Genomic DNA, 19,541 nt, shown 5'->3' on the forward strand with positions numbered 1-19,541 from the left:
GTTTTAAGTATTTGTAATCATAAATATTTGAAAATCAATTTTAATTATGGATTCCGAGTTTCCCGATCCGGATGAAGAATTTGATTTAGCTCACGAAGACGATTACGAAGTTTTGAGAGAAATAGAAGGTAGTCGAACTTTAGTCTCGTTACTGTTATTGAGACTCCGTTTTAAATTAGTAATCGAATTTTTTCTATCAAAAATCAAACAATAAATTTATTCGAAAGTGAATAGTTGTTTTATTGATGATATAAATTTCCATAATGATATGATTTTTATTATTAATGTAATTAAAAAACTATTATAATATATAAACAATATAAATTGATTTTATTGTTTCAAAATACGGATTTATATTTAATATTTATCTGTTTTAGAACTTGAGAGGAAAAAACTAGCGCAATCTCAAAAAGTTGAAACCTTATCTGTGGAAGCTAAGGAAAATAAAGAATTGAATACTTCAAAACCTAGCATATATAAGGAATTAAATGGTTCTACATCTAATGTACATAAGGAATTAAATAATCCTGTAGTTACTGTGCCCTCAGGATTAAATACTTCTACATCTAATAAATATGACGATTTAAGCATTCCCAGCACTAGTAAAGGAATTGAATATAACGACAACTATGAGGCTGATGGTACAAGAAAAAGGAATTATACAGAACTGTTTGGTGACATTTCGGATATATTGGATATAAATGACATTAGTAGGTTGTTTTATAAAATTTTTCATGCACTGCAAATAACTTTGTCTAAATTTATTTTAATTCACAGTCGATACTCAAGAACCAAGAGAAAAGAAACCACGTTGGAACCAGCCTCAAGATGTTATTAAAACAGTCTTAGATGCTAGAGAAAGATTTCACGAACACAATAGAGTTGTTTCTGTTAAAAGCAAACATATCGAAGAGTATGTAAAATATTTTATATTTAAAAAACATGATATTTTCAATTACCAGTGAAAAATCTTATTCAGGAAAAAGGAATCAATATCTCTGCGAGTTCCTCGTTGGAATTTTGTAGCTTTAACCAGGCCACACGATGCACAGCGTATATATGTTAGAATGAAGAACGATGAAGAATACAATGTGAAAACAAATACACATTCATTTTCTAATCTACTTTCCGTATCCTATGCGCAATTGAAGGCTGAAGCTGAAGAAATTGTAGGTGAATTAAATACATTTATTGTTTCCCATACTCTATACAACTTTATTGGTCTCTATCTTTCAACGTTTTTATACAATTTTACAGATGATACAGAATGCTAAACGTGCCTCTTGTGAAAATTCTAATCCTTATGATGCAGAAGTCCCACAGAATGATGTAGCTGAGTTGTGGGTCGATAAGTATAGTCCTAAATCTTATTTAGAATTACTTTCCGATGAAAGCGTTAATAGACATTTATTGCATTGGATAAAACTTTGGGATAAAGTGGTGTTTAACCGAAATTATATTCGAAGTAAAAAGAAAAAAGTGTTCTCAACATTTAAAAATCAAAAATTTACGAATGAAAAAGATTTTGAAGAAGTGGACAATAAAGGTTTCCCAATTCAGAGAATAGTACTACTCAGTGGACCACCTGGGTTAGGAAAAACTACATTAGCTCATTTAGCAGCTAAGCATGCTGGTTATAATGTGGTTGAAATAAATGCAAGCGACGAAAGAAGTCCCGACGCTTTCAGGTAATATACTTTATGAAAAACCATTAATACGCAAGCAAGATTACTAAAGTCTTTTGTTAAATGTAGACAAGTCCTTCTTGCATCGACACAAATGAAAGCTGTAATGGGAAATGACCCACGACCGAATTGTCTAGTTCTAGATGAAATTGATGGAGCACCAGCTGCATCAATCGAACTCTTGCTCAAATTTGTACAGGGTAAACTAATTCCAAAAGGTAAAAAGGATAAGGGAAAAGCGGATAAACAATCGAATATTTGTCACCGTCCTGTAATATGCATTTGTAACGAACCATACATTCCTTCATTAAGGTAAATTTATTATTTAATTTGCATATACATTTTTAATGTATTCTTAAGGATATATATAAAATTTATTTCAATAATTATACACCATAGAACGCTTAGAACAGCAGCTTGTATTATACCAGTACCAGAAGTGAGTCCTGCAAGATTAGCAGACAGATTAATGGAAATATCGCGAAAGGAAAATTTAAATGTAAATCCCGATGCTCTTTTGAAATTAGCAGAGATATCCGGTTGCGATATTAGGTCATGTTTGGGAGCACTGCAATATATGGGTGGTGCCAATTTAGGAGACAATTTATCGTTTGCATTAAAAGACACGCGTAAAGGATTATTTGACTCGTGGAAACAAATATTAACAATACCTATGAACAGAAATGGAATACTTCCTATTTCTGAAAGAGTTCATACTGTATTAAAAACTGTCCAAAATGGTAAAATATTTTAAGTAATTTCAATAGTAATGACAAAGGAATAATAACCAATTTTATTAAAAGTTGGAAATTTTCAATAACAATTTATTTTTATTTTAGGGGAATCGGAAAAATTAGCGCAAGGCATATTTCATAATTATCCAGAAATTTGCAGTGAAAAGTTAAATTACATAGTCCTCTGTTTACAATGGTTTCAATTTTTTGATGAAATCTTACAATTCCTCCTAAACTTTCAAGTTTGGTCTATCATGCCCTACACGAATTACGCATTTATTATATGGCATTTATATTTTGCCAAAGAAAGACACGTTAAGTTATCTTATCCTTCTGTTCCATATGAAGTAAGAATTACAATTAATATGCATTGGAAACAAAAGAAAGAAACCATTATAATTTATAACTTTAATAGGAAACGAATATCTTTTATAGATGAGTCAAAAACAAGCAAGAAATGTAGGAATTTTATCAACTATTCATCGAAGTAGCGGATGTGACAGCATAACATTGGCTGTCGATATTGCTCCTTTTCTACCGGATTTACTGTCTCCACGATTGCGAACAGTTTCTGGACATTTACAATCTGCTAAAGAAAGAGACGACATTATACGATTAGTAAATATTCTAATCGAATATGGTCTTACGTTCACGCAAGAAAAAACCCTTGACGGGAGCTATGATTATAAGCTGGATCCGTAAGCTATAAAACACATTCTAAAATGTATAAAAACTATATTCTAATTTTCGTCCTTTTAGTAATATATTTGAAGTTGGTATTTTTCCTGAATGTAAATATCGCCGAATGTTAGTGTATGCGGTAAAACAAATAATTATTCGGGAATTGGAAGCTGAACGCTTACGACGTGCTGTACATATTACGAAAACTACAGAAAATCCGGCACAAAAGAAAGATGATAGTACCTTCAAAAATAATATTACAAAGAAACCAATGGAATCAGAAATCAATACAAATACAAAACCCAATACGTCTAATGTACTCAATTCTACCGAACAATCCAAAAAAGATAAAACACAAATAAAAGAAATTGTATGTATCATACTTATTTTATTTTACTATGAAGACACTGATAATGAAAATAATATAATTTACAGAAATATAAGGATTTCTTCGGAAGAGAAATTACGATAAAACAAGATACGCAACAAAAAACGGATAATGAATCAAACAACGAGCGAAATTTGTTAACGAAACATGGTGTATGGTATAAATATAAAGAAGGTTTCAGCAATGCTGTTCGTCGAAATGTTATAATGGAAGAACTTATTTGAATTATAATATATTTTTACACATTTCGAAAAATTGATAAGAAATTTATTTATTTCATCAGCCCGATTCAACAGAAAGGTGTCCCATTTTTTACGCGATTTCGTATCGATTACGCTGTTCAACAAATTGAAACTTATTTTCTGCCTCGCAATAACCAATAGGTGTTTCTTGTAGAGCCACACTTCCTGAAAACCGATAAATTCTACCGAAACAAAAATTTATATAACGTTGAAGAATGTATCCAAAAAATGATCAAAAGTTTTATTGAGGTTTTACGTTACAGAAAAAAAATTGCCAAAAATCACTTTCCTTCTACTCCTTTTCCTCTAGTCTCTCTCCTTCGTAAAACGATCTTGAGACAAGTAGTATTGACCCGTCTATGGTCAGACAAGTAGAATTACCCTCGTCCTGTGGTCAGTCAAGTAGAATTTGCCTCCCCCGTCCACGATCAGACAAGTAGTATGCCCCGTCTATGGTCACACAAGTAGAATTACCCCTGTCTATGGTCAGACTCGTATCGATTACCGATTTACATTTACTCTCGAACATAATTTTTCGATCTAGAAGAGTGATTAATTAAATTCTTGCCCTTTTATGTAAAACATGCAATGTAATACTTACATGTATCGTGTCAAGTATAAGAATTAAACATTTAAAAAAGTAATAAATTACATTTTTTCGTTTTATGTAACAAATGTAACTGCTACGCATATCGTGTAAATTACAAAAATTAAAAAAATGTAAAACTAATGTATCTAATAAACAATGATTACTTACCATGTTTTAAAATGTGAAAAAACATGTCAAGAATCATCTCTTACTGTGAACCACGATCAAATTCTAAAAGTCGCCAATGTTCGGGGTGACGTTTGGCCTATAAAAATTGAATTAGTAATTTATTACCCAAAGCATCGGAAAGCAAAATTATTTCCCTTTCAAATAAGCGCAACAACATTAAAATAAAATGATTTGTAACACAGTTATAGCCATTTTACGAAGCTCTTGCATTTTCAGTCATCGCCTCTCCCTCGATAGTGGCGCAATCTGTGGCTACTCGGCCAAGTTTGTCGAGGAATGATTCCTATGTGTGTCGCCAGATGGCGACTTAAGGACTATATTCGTTTTTTATCAGTTTTAATCGCTTTTTAACACACAAAAAATAAGTAATTGAAGAATTTGAGACGCTAAAGAGCAATCAATTCGTACTACAGGATCACGAGCAACTGAAGAGTTGCATTAATTATCATTACTTCTTATACTATATTACAAAATTATTTTATGATAATAAACTTAATTCAAAAAATACATTTAGCAGATCAATAACACAATACAAGATTCGGAGAATTTCCAATAACTGCTTGCAAAATTGTTTAATAAAATACTTTTGTTGCACGTATACTAAAAGTGGCGCTATCTGTGGCTACTCGGCCAAGTTTGTTGAGGAATGATTCCTATTTGCATTAATAGATGGCGAATGAAGGACTATATTCGCATTTTATAAGTTTTAATTGCTTTTTAACATAAATAAACAAGTAATTGGAGTACTTGAAACGCTAGGAATGAATCAATTTGTGTTATCGAATCACCATCTGTTTTATTAATACTTTACTTGTAAATTACATCACAAACAATGATCTATTTTAAAAACTCTGACTATATATTGTTGATTGACATAAATATACCTCTTACAGATGTTAATAACAAATGACTTGTATAAATACATCAATTGATTCAATCTAGGTTTCTAACGCATTCAAATTAGTTGTTTGTTTATGTAACAAAACAATTTAAACCTGCTAGAATATCAATAGGTTTGCCATCTAGTGACGTTAATAGACATTATTCCTTGACAAACTTGGCCTAGTAGCCACAGATAGCGTTCCTTGACAGAACTAAACGAGGAAATCATAACAGCATTGATTGCTTCCATCTCCTTGGTTTAATAATTTCGTTTGTATTTAGTGTCAAGGGTCTGCGCTCGCGGCAACCTCCACGTGGTAAGACCTGCTAATCGATATTACTCGCAACGAACAATAATTGTTCGTCGCAGTTACTTCCGAGTTAATTGGCTGCAAATTTATAATATTGCATTAATGAAATTTCTGTTAATTAAAATTGATTAAGAAGTACAACATAGTTTAATGATTGATTCAATAAGTTTGAAAGTACTACAAACGATATGTACATAGAGACAATGTTTCTTCATTTTCTACCTTTACCGACTTCGATAGTTCGATTAAATATAGTTCTTTAAATCGCCATTCATAAATGTAGAGATCGTTCTAAAACTTCTCGAATTTTACAAAATCGGTATTTCAGTTCATACGATCTGAACTACCGCAAGATGTCTATCCTTATCTTGTGAACTGTCACAAGAAAATACAAGAAACTTGTTGAATTGTTTGAAAGGTGTCACTGATTCTGTGTTGTCAATAATCGTACGGCAATTACATTTTACCGTAGATAGCGTAAGTGATTATTTAAAACCTATTTTACAATATTTATATTGTTAAATAAAGTTAAATGTATTTGAAACCTTTTTTACAATCTGTACAAATAAAATACATAGATTTATTCTTTCTTTTAATTATAGTATACTTAATAATCCTTAATTTCGTGACAAGAATGGACCTACAGAAAAGAAAGATAAATTATTTCCAAAAACCTGGAAACTACCAAAAAAAGCGTAAGCAATTTAGTCTAGAATCAGGTATGACAGGTTTCCTATGCACGTGCAATTTTCATGAGAAAGATTGCATACGCGATGCTTATAAATTGCTTCATGAATTTGCGGATGAGATTTATGGATCAAATACTACAAAGGTAAAGCAGAATTAAAATAACAACATAAGTGCACAATAAAGTATAAGAACTTCAATCTCTTTTTAATTCAAGGACTCTGATAATGATAATGCCAAAGTACCCATAACAAAACAAGATGGTTCTATTAGTGAAACAGAACAAGATAATGAAGAAGATATATCAACTGCATTAAATAAAGAAATTAATGAATTGAAAGCAGAATGTACAAAACCAGTAACTGACAGAAGATTTCAGGTAAATTTTACATTAAAATTTAGAAATTCTTGTATTACCGGGACCCAGGGTCTGTAATTAAAAGGAAGGGAACCAAAATTTGATCGATCTTACCTAGTCTTGAACCAAGACCCATTCAATTATGTTTATATTAAGAAAGAACTTGTAATAATGTTATAACAGTATGGTTAAAAATATTAAAGTTTTAATTCTCAGCTCTGAAATTCGTTAGTAATCTACAAGATATTGTTGATTGTGTTTCAAAGATGATGCCAAAATTTAGTAAGGTTTAAGAACTGGTTGGCAAAGTTGTCTAGTTGAATGGTTGGCAAAAACTGTGTGAATGTTTGGCGAAAATTGTTGGCAGAATTGTCTCCTCCGCGTGTCAACCCTCCATTTTATGTGTTTGGTTTGAAATGCTATTGGCTGAGGAATTTGGGAGGTGGACAACTGTGTCGGAGAAAAGGGAAACCTGGAGTGGGATTGTTAGTTGAAAATTGAGGGTTCCTGGAAGTCAAAATTGTTAAAAATCATAAAGATGCAAAAGTCGCCTTAATGACCCTGCAGCTGCTTAGCAGACCTCCAAGAACCCAGGTAGGGTTGTTAGCTTGCTGGTGGATTGCACGTGTGCCGAGGACGTGCTCGGTACCCGCGCTAATCCAGCCATAAACGATAGGGTGCGTACGGACCCCGCGGATTTTTGCATGCCGCAACAAACTGATCAGGATCTTTCTGCAATTGTACAGGCAGAAATTGTTACAACTTACCAGGCATTGGTGTGCTTGAAACGTTTAATACTATAAAATTTACTTGCATTTGTAATCTTTTTATTAGGTAGTTGACACTGGTGTGAAAAATGTAATTTTTATAAAAAGTACATTACCAAATCCTTTGGAGTTAGTTGATAAAATTGTTAAAGAATTAGACAAAACTAAACAACAACGTACAAGGTTTTTAATGAGATTACTTCCAATTGAAGTTGTATGTAAAACATATATGAATGACATAAAACTGAAAGCAGATGCGATACTTGAAAAGTATTTTGCACAAGAACCAAAAACCTTCAGTATTGTATTTAAGTAAGTTTTCCATTGTATCGATTAAAATTTCTAACACATTACTTAACATAATTTATAAACATAAATATATGTAATGCAATTATAGCCGTCACAGTAACAGTAACATACATAGAGAGGAGGTCATTCAAGGTCTAGCAGAAATAATAAGTAAAAAAAATCCTGGAAATAAAACAGATTTGAAGAATCCAGAACTTGCTGTGATAGTAGAAGTTATACGTAGTGTCTGTCTTTTGTCTGTTGCTCCAAATTATTATAAATTTAAAAAATACAATTTATTAGAAATATGCAACAAAAAGGAACCCGAAAATACTACAAAGGTAACAACCAATAATATCTCGTACGACAGTTTGCATTGTAAAATTTAAAATATAAATAAGAATATAATTCAAATTTTTAGGAAAAAATTTCTGAAGAAAATACAGATTCAAAGATTAATGCAAAAGATTTAAAGGAGGATACAAATTTGTCAGAAGAAATAACTGATAACGAAGAAGTAATTAATTAACACACATTATTAATACTTGTTTCACAAATTTTATCAACCTTGATTACGTTAAACAAAAGAACATTACTTTTTTTTTTAATAATTAACGAAGTATAGTAACATACACAATGATTTTTGTACTTCTGATTCTATATAATATTTTGTAAGTTTCTAATCCTATCTAAGTGAAGAAATTATCATATGTAGTTGTAAAAATATATGTATAAAATATAGCTTCTATATTAATAAATGTTTCATATTATAATGTTTTTTCAATTTTTTATAATTGAACCTAATTTGATTTAAGAGTTTACAAAACAAGTAATGTTAATATTGGAAACAATAAATTTATTTATTTAAAAGATTATTTTAAATATTTTGTATGAAAAGAAAGTATACAAGGTTCCATGGTGTAATGGTTAGCACTCTGGACTCTGAATCCAGCGATCCGAGTTCAAATCTCGGTGGGGCCTTTAACTTTTTTCACAATTTTTTTTATTACATATTTTTGTCCATCAAGTGCTATATACGAATGAATAAAATTATTTGTTTCGTGGTGTACATATAAATTACAAATTTAATAACAATGAAATTAAATTACTAACATTGACGTATAGATACCTAACGATAAAACAGATTACATATAGTGGAATTAATTTTTTCTTCACGATTGTTGATTTTAATGTTTATCAAAATTCTTTACCCTTATTTGAAAACAACATAAAAAGTAGCAAAATTTGTCAAAGAAAATTTGTTACTTCGGTACATATTTTGTAAATTGCTAAAATTGTCTTTAAAAAGAACACAACTAATAGCATGTTTCCAACGATCATTCGATAAACTTTATTTCGCTTCTGGCGATATTAGCTTCATACGGCGATGCAATGAACCCTTGACGTCATTTTTTCAAAATTATTGCTTGAACCAGTGATAAACTATAAACAAAGTAATAAAAACGTAGAAATAAAACGTAAACATGTCGGGACGAAAAAATGTTCAAGCTGGATTTCAGCCGGTAAGTTTAAATGCAAATTACTTTTTTATCTATTTTATATTAAAATTTATATCTAACCTCTATTGTATTATAGGATTCTGATGTTTATATTACATACGATGATCAACAGAAAATTAATAAATTTGCAAGGCAAAATGCTAAAATGGAAGATTTTAAAGAAGAATTGAAAATTAAACAGGTATAAATGAATTTATCATTAACAAAGGATTTGTATGTCTTGTAACCTTATTTGGTCATGCTCATTTTTAACATACAATATATCATAATGGTTCCTGCAGAATGAGTTAAAAAATTTGGAAGATGCATGTGATGAAATAGTTCTTCTAGACGAAGGTGCAAAAATACCATATTATATAGGCGAAATTTTTATTTATGAAGACTTAAAGAAGACAGAGGTTTGTTACTTTCTGCATGTAACCTGTTTAGTAATGAGAAACTTTAGTACTTATATTTTAGAACAAGATCGAAATATTCATTGCTTGTTTTCAAAATAAAAGAGCACTTGATAAACTATTAATTTGAAAAAGTTGCATAGTATATAAATTTCAAATTATATATTAAGAAAAGAATGTAAATAAGAATGTAACATTAATATTTAACTCTGCTTATTAGTGGTTGATTGCTTATGTTGTTAAAAAGTAAAAACTTCTATATTTGTAGAATTACTTAGATGAAATCAAAGAGAAAAGGAAAATGGAAATTACGAATTTGGAAAGTAAGTGTGCTCATTTAAAGAATATTATGAATGAGTTAAAAACGCAACTATATGCAAAATTTGGTAGTCGTATAAATCTGGAAGCAGAGGAAGATTAATCTAATAAAATATGCACATAATTATTTTATAATTTGGATTATCTTCTTTTTATGATTATTCTTTCATGTGTTTTCTAATCTGTATAAAATATGCTGCATTTTATTATTAACAATATGTACAGATAAACAATTTCACATTTTATTTGTGTCAAATGTAAGAAGCATATTAATTAATTATTACTGCTTGATAAACCTTCAATAAACTTATTATACTATTTCCACAGAATTTTTCTTAATATTAATCTACCTTCCTACAGTATTAATTTTATTTTTATATCATAACTATTACAAGATTAATATAATTTTCATAATGGACAACAAAATTTGAATAACTTTTATTGTGTATTATAGGTTAAGTTTTATTTAACTATTGTTTGTATAAATATTCGAAATTGTTTAGTATATATACTCACTCAATTAAAGGTTGAATTCAAGATAGTAACAACGATAGCATTAAATTTGGATGCTTGCCAAATTGTTCTCATTACAAAGTGCTCATGCAACATGACTGAAAAAACTACCTCTAAGATCTATATTTATTGAATACTTTTAAACTTTATATATCTTTATCATTTTTGTTAACACTGTCATACCACTTCCTTTATTATATTTTAATTAGAATGTTACTTGTAATCTCTTTTGCAAAAAGTTTTCAATAAGCACAAAAGTGTTTGTATAAAATGTCTAATAAGGAATAGAAGCATGAAAAATATGAACTATATATCAAAACATATTAGAGGACATTTGCTTTTTCAGAGATTACAATTTTTCAATTTTTTAAATATTTTAAAAACTATAGAAAGTATGATTTTTAAAATGGAAATTATAGTAAAGGTAAAGAGTACATTCTTGTGTCTATTATATAACTTATAATTTAACCATTTAATGAATGATTTCAAGCTTGGTTACACAGCATGTATCATCTTCCGCTGACTTGAAGTCTTGCAGGACGGCACAGGGGCAAAGAGGGATCGGACCGCCCTTCCCCACACGAGTCGCACATTCTGAGCTTTAGCCACGGCCTCTGCCATAGTAGTAGGAGTAGACTTTAATTGCATCCCTATTTCAATACGTACATGAATATAAAGCTTGGAGACTATAAACTTAAATTTCTGAAGTCAAGGTCATCCGATGGTCATGATATATCAGGTCGTTGAATTAATCTTAACACGAATTATAATAATATGAAGCAAAAAATATGCAATATTTTTATTTAATTATTTTTATCCCTGAAAAGGAATTTTATTTACTTCTACTAGTAATCATATAACCAATGCTTTCCTAGCATACTATGAAAAACCAGCAAAAATTGTTGTCCTATATTAGGTATAACTAATGTATAATAGTAATATGTTAAAACTACGCCAATGGGGTTCTGCCTGCCGCGTGTTTCTCATTATCTCTCTCTATCTCGTTACCTTCTTCGTCACTTAATCCACATGTGTCTGTAACTGCCACGACGAATAGCGGACTAGAATTAAATGTGTGCGCGAGAATAGGTGTACCCCTTTCACTTTTCTCGCATTCCTGTCATGGGACTTCAAGTCAGCGGTAAGGAATAGTTTCAGCTTCCCTCTATCATCTTGCTTGAGGTAATTTTAGTTTCACCTCTCAGTTTTGCTTCTGCCAGTACATAGTTCACCACAGTCCATCCAGTACCTTCTTATCTAGTGTACAAGAAGTATGTGAATAATCATTCTTTTTTTAATCAATGAAATATGTTTATATAAAACACTGAATATACAAAATTCGTATAATAAATAAAATAAGATACATTTGCTTCCTCATATACATGTGTTTAATAGTTTTCAATTTTTGTTAAAAATCTGGTTAAGAGTAATTAACATGGATATGGACACAGCAAGAGAACTAGTACTGACTTTGAAACAAGGTAATAAGTCACATGCGGGATATGGTTTACAGAAAGAATGCGAAGCACTTGTTGGTCACATTTTACAAAATATGGTAAAATCCCCATTACCTACTTTGGTTCCTGAAACGAAAAATGAAGAAGATTCTATTACATTTCGAGAGGAAGGTAATACATATTTTTTAAATATCAAAATTTAATCTCTACATTTTCTTAAGGTATCATATTTAAAAAATTATAGGAAATCAACATTTTGTAATGGGCGAAGATATTGATGCTATAAAATATTATACAATGAGTTTAGCATATGCGAATAATGAAGAACTTATGTCCTATGCTCATGCTAATCGATCAGCAGCTTTGTATAGGAAGCAAATGTACAAACAGTGTTTAATTGATATTGATGCTGCTTTAAATCTTGGATATCCAGAAGAAAAACGGAAAAACTTAAAAGAGAGAGCTGCCAAAGCTGTTGAAGAAATAAAAAAAAAATTAAAAATTAAAAAGGATGAACCAATTGATACACAAAAGTTAATGAGTATATGTTTATCAGAAAATGTTACCGATATACCTGTAACTGTAAGGTATCGAAATGGAAACACCGAAAGTAAGAAAGAAATGAGTAAAGATGTAAATGTTAATGAAAATGAAGAGTCAATTAATGGTTGCAATGAATCACCTACAAGTAATAAAGAAAAAAGACCAAGATACCTAGCAAATGAAGGTCCTTTAAAGTTAGCTTATGGTCCCAGTAAAGAGGCTCCTGCCGCTAGTGATGGTGTCAACATTTGTTTCTCTGAAAAATACGGACGTCATTTAGTTGCTACTAAAGAATTTAAGCCAGGGGATGTAGTTTCCTTTGAAGATCCATATGCTAATATTATTTATACACAGAGGTAAAAAATTCTTTGAAATCAATATAGTTATTGTGGCATAACAATTTTGTAAATTACAGATATTACACACATTGTCACCACTGTTTATCAAGAAGTTATAATTTAATTCCATGCCCAAATTGTCCAATGGCTCAATATTGTTCAGAAAGGTGTAAAACATTAGCTTGGGAAATGGCTCATCAAATAGAGTGCTCGATTTTGGCAGTACTAGGAAATTTATTTAATGTTGACAAAGATAAAGTACGCATGCTTACCAAAATTGTTAGGTTTTTGATCATGGTAACAGCAAAAGGCAAGAAGATCACAGAATTGCGCGAAGACATGAAAGTAGCTGAGTCTAATCCAGGTAAAAAATAGCTTTCAGATTTTATTACTAGAATCAAAAACATAAGAACACATTATTTATGTTTAAAAAATATGGAAAATTGTGATGAAATGTATCATAAAAAATATTGAACTATAACGTACCATGAATATATAGATATTATAAAATACTTCTTTGTTGCAGACAACAGAACTGCTGGATTTACAGATGATGGTATATTGGATAGTAACAGTGCACGATCTGCTCTAAGTCTTGCCACTAATACGACAACCAGACCACTCATTGGACTCAGTGCTTTCGCATGCATTTCAGCTCTCGCTGCTATCCTTCTAGCCACACAGACTAATTTCTTCTGCAAGAAATATGAAGTGGACCAATTAAAAGACATTAGCAATGTTCCTGAGTTGAAATTTTGTGGCAGCCTCATGTTTCGTGCCTGTGTTATAATGTCTTCCAATTGTTTCACGGTAATTTGCTTAATGGATACTATAAAATATAAATTATTAATAAAACAGAAAATACAATTTATGTCATTTATACGAAATTTAATAAAATAAAATATCAAAGAATAATATACATTCATAGTCACAAAATTAATTTACATTGAAATAAATCTATTTTCTAGGTGCAGCAGGAACCAGGAGTAAAGACAGGCTCAGGTCTGTACATAACGCACAGCTTGTACAATCACTCCTGTGCACCAAACACGTTCCGTCACTTTGAAGGATTGACAATGATTACTCGCGCTTTAGAACCAATATATCCTGGAGATCAAATATTCACAGGTTATGGTGCTGCATATGCACATATGCCACGATCTGAAAGAAGAGAAAAAATAATGCAGGACTACTTTTTTGAGTGCAACTGTCCTGCATGCAAGTCCGACTGGCCAATGTACAACGAGATTCTTCAGAACCACGTTGGTTCTATTAGCAAGAATAAGGAGCTTGTAGAGAAATTAAAGCCTTATAAACAAAGATTAGTGAAAAATATGTATGATATTAATGCTGTAAAATCCGTTCTTGGTATACTATACAAAGAAGTGTCCCAGCCGTGCGAAGAAATCGTACATGCGGAACAATACCTGAAGAGTTATTATTTAGGTAAATTCAATTTAATGTATACTTAACAAATATTTATGCTAATTTATACTTATTTAATTTTGCTTACCTGCCAATGTTTAACAATATGCTCACGTACGTTCAGCAAAACACTTTTATTTAAATGCCCCACTTTGTGCACCAATTTATTTGTTGCTTATTAACATAATAAAGCTACTTTTAAAATCCATAGCTTATATTGCTTCATAAAAATGAATAAATTTTAATCACTGTGCTGCAAAGGTATGTAAAACATTAATACATTAGGTGTTCAAAATAGAAATTCGATTCTGTAGATGTATGTATATTTTCTTGTTTCTAGATCCATGAAAAAAAGCCATCAACATTGCACCAGGTGAATAAAAGACATGAGGTATTCCTAAAACGTTTTATTGAAGTTATACATGATATTCATCTAAATCCTTCTTTCATGTAATACATTTGTATAGATATTGAAACTAATTGAAATTTATGCAATAATATACGATTTGAAAAATATGTAACACATGTAATACATTTCTTTATTCTCTACTTTTCCTTAAAAAAGAAATATCTGCACCCTCATAGGTACATTTCCAGTAATGCAAAAGGAAACTTAATATTTTATACATATTATATAATTTATTATAAAAATGAAATGCTTTATATTTATATATATATATATATATTTTTTTTACATCAGACAAAGTTTACAAGGCTTATAAATTCGCCCAAATTTTTTCCCCTAATCTCAGTTGAAGTCAGAATTATGTATCACAATATAATCAGTAGTGATATAATTTTAATGGACTAATAAAAGCTATAAGAGTGATCGAAGCAACAGCTGCAATTCATTAAAACAATAATATAATAAATTCTACACGCTAAAATAAGAATAACGTATAATTGCAATAAATGATGGAAATATTTAATCAAATTGTTGATTACTAAGTCAATATATTACATATTGAAATACTTATTATCGCAACAAACTATTCAGGCTCTAATAAAGTACAGTATATAATTATACTTTAAACCTGGTTCTTAATATCCAACGTGTATCCAAAGCTTGATTAACTTTATAGCAATAGGTAGCAAAGGGGTAAAAGGAGCACAGAGCTCGCACTCGAAAATTATTGGATATACATCCAATATTTCTTCTTTGTGTACATTACTATACTGTGTGTACTAAGCTAAAATATTTCTGTCCTAGGAATGAAAGGATCGAACAAATGTATAGACAAATATCAGTGTATACCTCTATCATTGTGAATCATACAAATAACATCTATAGAACATCTTACAAACCGTTATAAATCCTGTGTTCAAAAGTGTATTACTTTATACACATAAAGTATACTAACACTTCACCAGAGATAAATATCAAAATCACTTTCTGTTAACTTTGATTTTACTAACATTCTGATTTCCTATCATCATAGAGTTTTCACTTCATTGAATGGATCAAATGAAATGCAATTTTTTGCCAAATGAAGTGAATATGATAAAACAAATTGAAATTAATTAAAATCGGCCGATATTTGGAAAAGCGGCAAAGAGAGGTGTTGTGGTCGTAGCTGGTTGCTGATCGCCGATGCTTTTGAGCAAATTGCCTTGCAATAGACTGTCAAGTGCCTTTTGAACAGTCGGATCGTTTAGCAGAGGTGACGGTGAAACTCCCGTAGTAGTAGTAGTTGTGGGTGCTGCTGTGGCAGTTGATGCTGCTGGCATAACATGATGTCTCATGTAGTTAGCAGTTGTAATACCAGCAATAAATATATTCGAAGTTCGTTCGCTTTGATCACTGCATCATGTGGAAACAGGCACAGTAACACTACACGCGCGAAGAACTTGATTAAAAAAAGAACCCAAAGCGTACGAAGTTCGTTTATGATCAATCACTCGTGCTCAATATTTATAAATTTTACCTGAACCTATTTTTGTCTAAAATTCTTAGACGAAATCTGCGTTCATTTTTTTTTTGAAACGTCAAATTATTTCGAAACTTCGTTAGAAATTTCTATACGCGTTTTAAAAAGAATTTTGTTTTTGCCAGAGATGTTCATGAAGTACACACAAACAAATCCAGTGTGAAACATAACAAATAGGTGATCCAAAACCCGTAAGATGCACCTGTAGTGACCTTTCTAAAAATGCAAAAGAGTGCAACAGGTCTGTCAAACTTTTTCGCGTTATGGAAGTTCTATATCTTCAATACTGCTTTTTCTGCGCAATGAATAAATCGATAGCAGTATATTTATAATAAATGAATGTAAATGTTACAGTTATAACATATAACTGTTACATGAAGAAACAAGAAAAATAAAAATACTACACTTACAGTGTGTATAATTTTCCAGTTCCTTATAGAAATTTTTTTGTGATCTCAACTTTTGTAAAACCAAAATCCACTGTAGACATGTTTCTATAATACTTATGCTGTCCTGATTTATTAGCCATGTTACAATGTTAGAAATTGTACATGAATTTTTTGAATATCTAATGTAGTACCTATTTAATTTAAACTCAAATAATGAAACTTTATAACTTTTACCTGATCCCCAAGTAGCTGGTGGAACTGGAGCTGGTGCTGAAGTTGGAGCTGGTACTGGACTAGGTGCTGGCACAGACGAACTTGTTTTATTACTGTTTAAGATGTTAAGTATCCTGGACTGTAATTCAGCTTGTTTCGGGTCGCTGACTGCTATCGTCGTAGTGGTTGTTGGTAAATCTTTTACATCTCCCAATTCCACTTGCACTTGTTCTTCGCGTTTCATCTCAAGATATTTTATAACACGATCATATTGTAGTACTGTTAACTGGTGATTGTCAGCTAACATATTTAAAAGAACTTGAATGGCATCGGGATGTCGTTCATTCGCGAATGGTGTGTTCAATGGAACTGATCGTCCACCAGCCTTATAATTGGAAAAATCGCGCGATATTAAGTTAATGGCATCATCAACAAGCATGTTTCTGTGTTCTGCGCAAAAAGATGAAATTCTATTTATATTAGAATTACTAAATTTTTATGACATTATTAAACCAAGTACCTTGTGGTAAGCCATGAAGAATATTTAATGTTAGGGAATGATGCTCTTGATTAATTGGTGTGACTACAACTGCATATAAACATCCACGGCTTGCTATATTTCCTAGAACTCTACTGAGAAGTACATCTTCATTTGGAAATAGTAAATCTACTGTCAATCCAATTTTTTTCAATCGTGCTTCAATACTTTCAGCATACTCCCTATTTTAATAGACAGCAGTTACAAAAATATTCAATAATCACAAAGATTCATACATACGTTAATGCTTTGTTGACAACAATGATTTCACAGTCATTCTTCTCACTTGCTACATTCGAGTACTCACTGGATGTGCTTGTGTTGCTAACAACCAAATATATTGCAAAATCAAATTAATATCAAGTAATGACATTAAATGAAGAAGTGGTAAACTATTAATTATTTAACTTACTTAAAACTCATGTTCATATCTCTAGGACCAGTAGTAGTACTCTTGAAATCTTCAAAGCGGTTGCTATTGTCATTAAATGTATCTCTAACAAAGTTATTATTTCTTAACCTATCCCCTTGCTTGTGATCCCAATCACGACTACCTTTATCGTCTAAACGACCACCTCTGTTAATAGGACTTCGATCTCTGAAGTTGTTTCCAACTGAGCTATCTCTATTCTTATTACGATTTTTTCCACCCCGAATACCTCTTGGTCGGCCACCTCCACCACTGTTCACTCCTCCTCCAACAGTGCCACTTTGATTGTGATTATTCTGATTATTTGTATTACGGTTTTGATTTCCACCAGGCCTATTTTGATTTCCACTTAATCCAAATTGATTACCACTTCTATTCTGATTACCTGGATTAAACTGATTATTTCCTTTATTTTGCATTATATTATTAAACTGATCATTTCCATTATTTCGATTTTGGTTTCCAAATTGATCATTATCTCTATTCTGATTTCCATCACCAAATTGATCATTTGTACCACCTCGATTTTGTATATTATTTCCTTTCTGACCATCATTTAATTGTAAATCAGAACCAAAACTTTGATTTGTAGCAAAACTTGAGTTCCCTCCATAACTTTGATTTCCACTATTAAAAGAATCATTTCCAGCATTAAAATGATTAGCATTGGAATTGAACTGATTGTTGGATCCTCCTTGTTGTTTTCCTGGACCTGTACCTCCTCCACTAGACTGATTATCTTTCTTTGCTGGTCTAACATCTAATTAAAAGAATGAATAGTGCAATATTTGGATGTGTAGTAATAGTGTTTAATAATTAATTGAAATATCTAAATGATTAAAAACTGAATGAAAATATACAAAAAATAGATGAAAGGAATCATAAACAAAGATACCTATTCTTCTGCCTTTAAACATTGCACCATTCTCATTTTGAATAGCTTTCTGTGCAGATTGTTCTTCCTCAAATTGGACAAAACCAAAACCTCTGTTTATCGCAGAACCAACAACAGTTCCATATTTTGAAAAATGTTCTTCCAACTCATGTTTGGTCATATCATCGGTTTGCAAATGTCCCACAAATATACGGCTACTTACAGTAGCAGGATCTTTTAAAAGTCTTACACTCATTTTGCTTTTAAAGGGAGTTGCTTTTTGCAAGCAAATATTTATATAGCAGTAACGGTGATTCCCATTAGAATAATAAAAACACTAGAGGTTATATTACAATGCTGACGTTTACTTCTTACAATTTACTTCACTTTCATATACATTTCAATAAACAAGAAAATTAAAGCCGGATACAACGTTGAAACGTTTTAAAATCTTCTCTATTTCGTTTCTAATTGTTACGAGACAATAATATTGACGAAACGATGGTAGCTTGAAAACAGGAACTGTCCGTCAACAATTGAAGGCTGAACAGATCACGGATCCTTTATGATGGCGTGCTTGTATAAAATTTACCTCTAACAAGTGCGTTCTGTTTTCATACTCACAAAAAAACATCAAACCCATTTCGTGTTTTCAACAAACTTTACGTTCCCGATACACAGGGTGTCCCATAAATCCTTACTTATTTTTGTGCAATAGAATAAGTTTAGAATAGAAAAAACTAAAAAATAATTTAAAATATTAAAAAATTAACCTTTAATGTTTAAACCCTGCTCTATACCATTCATAAACGAATAATATAGCAATCAGTATATTACAATAAAGCTTTCTCATCTTATG

The 19,541-nt window shown here is 31.0% G+C and overlaps 5 protein-coding genes, 1 long non-coding RNA gene and 1 other non-coding gene across 15 annotated transcripts; 5 read left to right on the forward strand and 2 right to left on the reverse strand.

The window, feature by feature from the left end:
- The first annotated feature begins 3 nt into the window (after positions 1–3).
- Cutlet (chromosome transmission fidelity protein 18 homolog) lies at positions 4–3,806 on the forward strand. Of its 2 annotated transcripts, XM_076315101.1 has the most exons (12): positions 248–286; positions 378–505; positions 589–710; positions 778–913; positions 980–1,169; positions 1,258–1,688; positions 1,755–1,997; positions 2,085–2,425; positions 2,525–2,766; positions 2,855–3,117; positions 3,179–3,470; positions 3,536–3,805. In XM_076315101.1, the coding sequence occupies exons 2-12, from the start codon at positions 489–491 to the stop codon at positions 3,710–3,712; spliced, it is 2,454 nt and encodes an 817-aa protein (XP_076171216.1). In that variant the 5' UTR covers positions 248–286; positions 378–488; the 3' UTR covers positions 3,713–3,805. The 2 variants fall into 2 exon arrangements, with proteins under 2 accessions (XP_076171215.1, XP_076171216.1); XM_076315100.1 differs by lacking the exon at positions 248–286 and adding an exon at positions 4–128 and having other exon boundaries at positions 378–710; positions 3,536–3,806.
- On the reverse strand, positions 1,838–5,038 carry LOC143148623 (uncharacterized). Of its 2 annotated transcripts, XR_012992546.1 has the most exons (3): positions 4,488–5,038; positions 4,016–4,270; positions 1,838–3,891 (listed from the first exon to the last, which is right to left on the reverse strand). It is a non-coding gene; the product is annotated as an uncharacterized LOC143148623 (long non-coding RNA). The 2 variants fall into 2 exon arrangements; XR_012992545.1 differs by having other exon boundaries at positions 1,842–4,270.
- A 580-nt stretch (positions 5,039–5,618) lies between these two features.
- Positions 5,619–8,568, forward strand: LOC143148620 (THUMP domain-containing protein 1). 3 transcript variants are annotated; one of them, XM_076315111.1, is made up of 7 exons: positions 5,619–5,707; positions 6,030–6,178; positions 6,304–6,533; positions 6,606–6,767; positions 7,581–7,825; positions 7,911–8,142; positions 8,223–8,568. In XM_076315111.1, exons 3-7 carry the CDS (start codon positions 6,336–6,338, stop codon positions 8,328–8,330), a joined length of 945 nt encoding a protein of 314 aa, XP_076171226.1. In that variant the 5' UTR covers positions 5,619–5,707; positions 6,030–6,178; positions 6,304–6,335; the 3' UTR covers positions 8,331–8,568. The 3 variants fall into 3 exon arrangements, with proteins under 3 accessions (XP_076171226.1, XP_076171228.1, XP_076171227.1); XM_076315113.1 differs by lacking the exon at positions 6,030–6,178; XM_076315112.1 differs by lacking the exon at positions 5,619–5,707 and having other exon boundaries at positions 5,719–6,178.
- Positions 8,569–8,710: 142 nt separating this feature from the next.
- Positions 8,711–8,782, forward strand: Trnaq-cug (transfer RNA glutamine (anticodon CUG)). Its single transcript has one exon. It is a non-coding gene; the product is annotated as a tRNA-Gln (tRNA).
- Positions 8,783–9,166: 384 nt separating this feature from the next.
- Pfdn4 (prefoldin subunit 4) lies at positions 9,167–10,354 on the forward strand. Its single transcript, XM_076314082.1, has 4 exons — positions 9,167–9,324; positions 9,398–9,502; positions 9,603–9,719; positions 9,985–10,354. Exons 1-4 carry the CDS (start codon positions 9,286–9,288, stop codon positions 10,135–10,137), a joined length of 414 nt encoding a protein of 137 aa, XP_076170197.1. The 5' UTR covers positions 9,167–9,285; the 3' UTR covers positions 10,138–10,354.
- A 700-nt stretch (positions 10,355–11,054) lies between these two features.
- LOC143148132 (protein-lysine N-methyltransferase SMYD4) lies at positions 11,055–14,826 on the forward strand. 3 transcript variants are annotated; one of them, XM_076314079.1, is made up of 6 exons: positions 11,055–11,818; positions 11,973–12,175; positions 12,249–12,903; positions 12,963–13,249; positions 13,412–13,695; positions 13,854–14,826. In XM_076314079.1, the coding sequence occupies exons 2-6, from the start codon at positions 11,983–11,985 to the stop codon at positions 14,355–14,357; spliced, it is 1,923 nt and encodes a 640-aa protein (XP_076170194.1). In that variant the 5' UTR covers positions 11,055–11,818; positions 11,973–11,982; the 3' UTR covers positions 14,358–14,826. The 3 variants fall into 3 exon arrangements, with proteins under 3 accessions (XP_076170194.1, XP_076170196.1, XP_076170195.1); XM_076314081.1 differs by having other exon boundaries at positions 11,055–11,729; positions 12,061–12,175; XM_076314080.1 differs by having other exon boundaries at positions 11,055–11,688.
- Neos (nuclear receptor coactivator protein neosin) lies at positions 13,420–19,234 on the reverse strand. 3 transcript variants are annotated; one of them, XM_076314078.1, is made up of 6 exons: positions 18,704–19,233; positions 17,791–18,568; positions 17,619–17,702; positions 17,361–17,560; positions 16,862–17,290; positions 13,420–13,580 (listed from the first exon to the last, which is right to left on the reverse strand). In XM_076314078.1, the coding sequence occupies exons 1-6, from the start codon at positions 18,936–18,938 to the stop codon at positions 13,558–13,560; spliced, it is 1,749 nt and encodes a 582-aa protein (XP_076170193.1). In that variant the 5' UTR covers positions 18,939–19,233; the 3' UTR covers positions 13,420–13,557. The 3 variants fall into 3 exon arrangements, with proteins under 3 accessions (XP_076170193.1, XP_076170191.1, XP_076170192.1); XM_076314076.1 differs by lacking the exon at positions 13,420–13,580 and adding an exon at positions 15,018–16,031 and having other exon boundaries at positions 18,704–19,234; XM_076314077.1 differs by lacking the exon at positions 13,420–13,580 and adding an exon at positions 15,019–16,028.
- Between the last annotated feature and the right edge of the window lie 307 nt (positions 19,235–19,541).

Source organism: Ptiloglossa arizonensis, chromosome 6 (genome assembly GCF_051014685.1).
Source record: "Ptiloglossa arizonensis isolate GNS036 chromosome 6, iyPtiAriz1_principal, whole genome shotgun sequence".
Classification (NCBI taxonomy): Eukaryota; Metazoa; Arthropoda; class Insecta; order Hymenoptera; family Colletidae; genus Ptiloglossa; species Ptiloglossa arizonensis.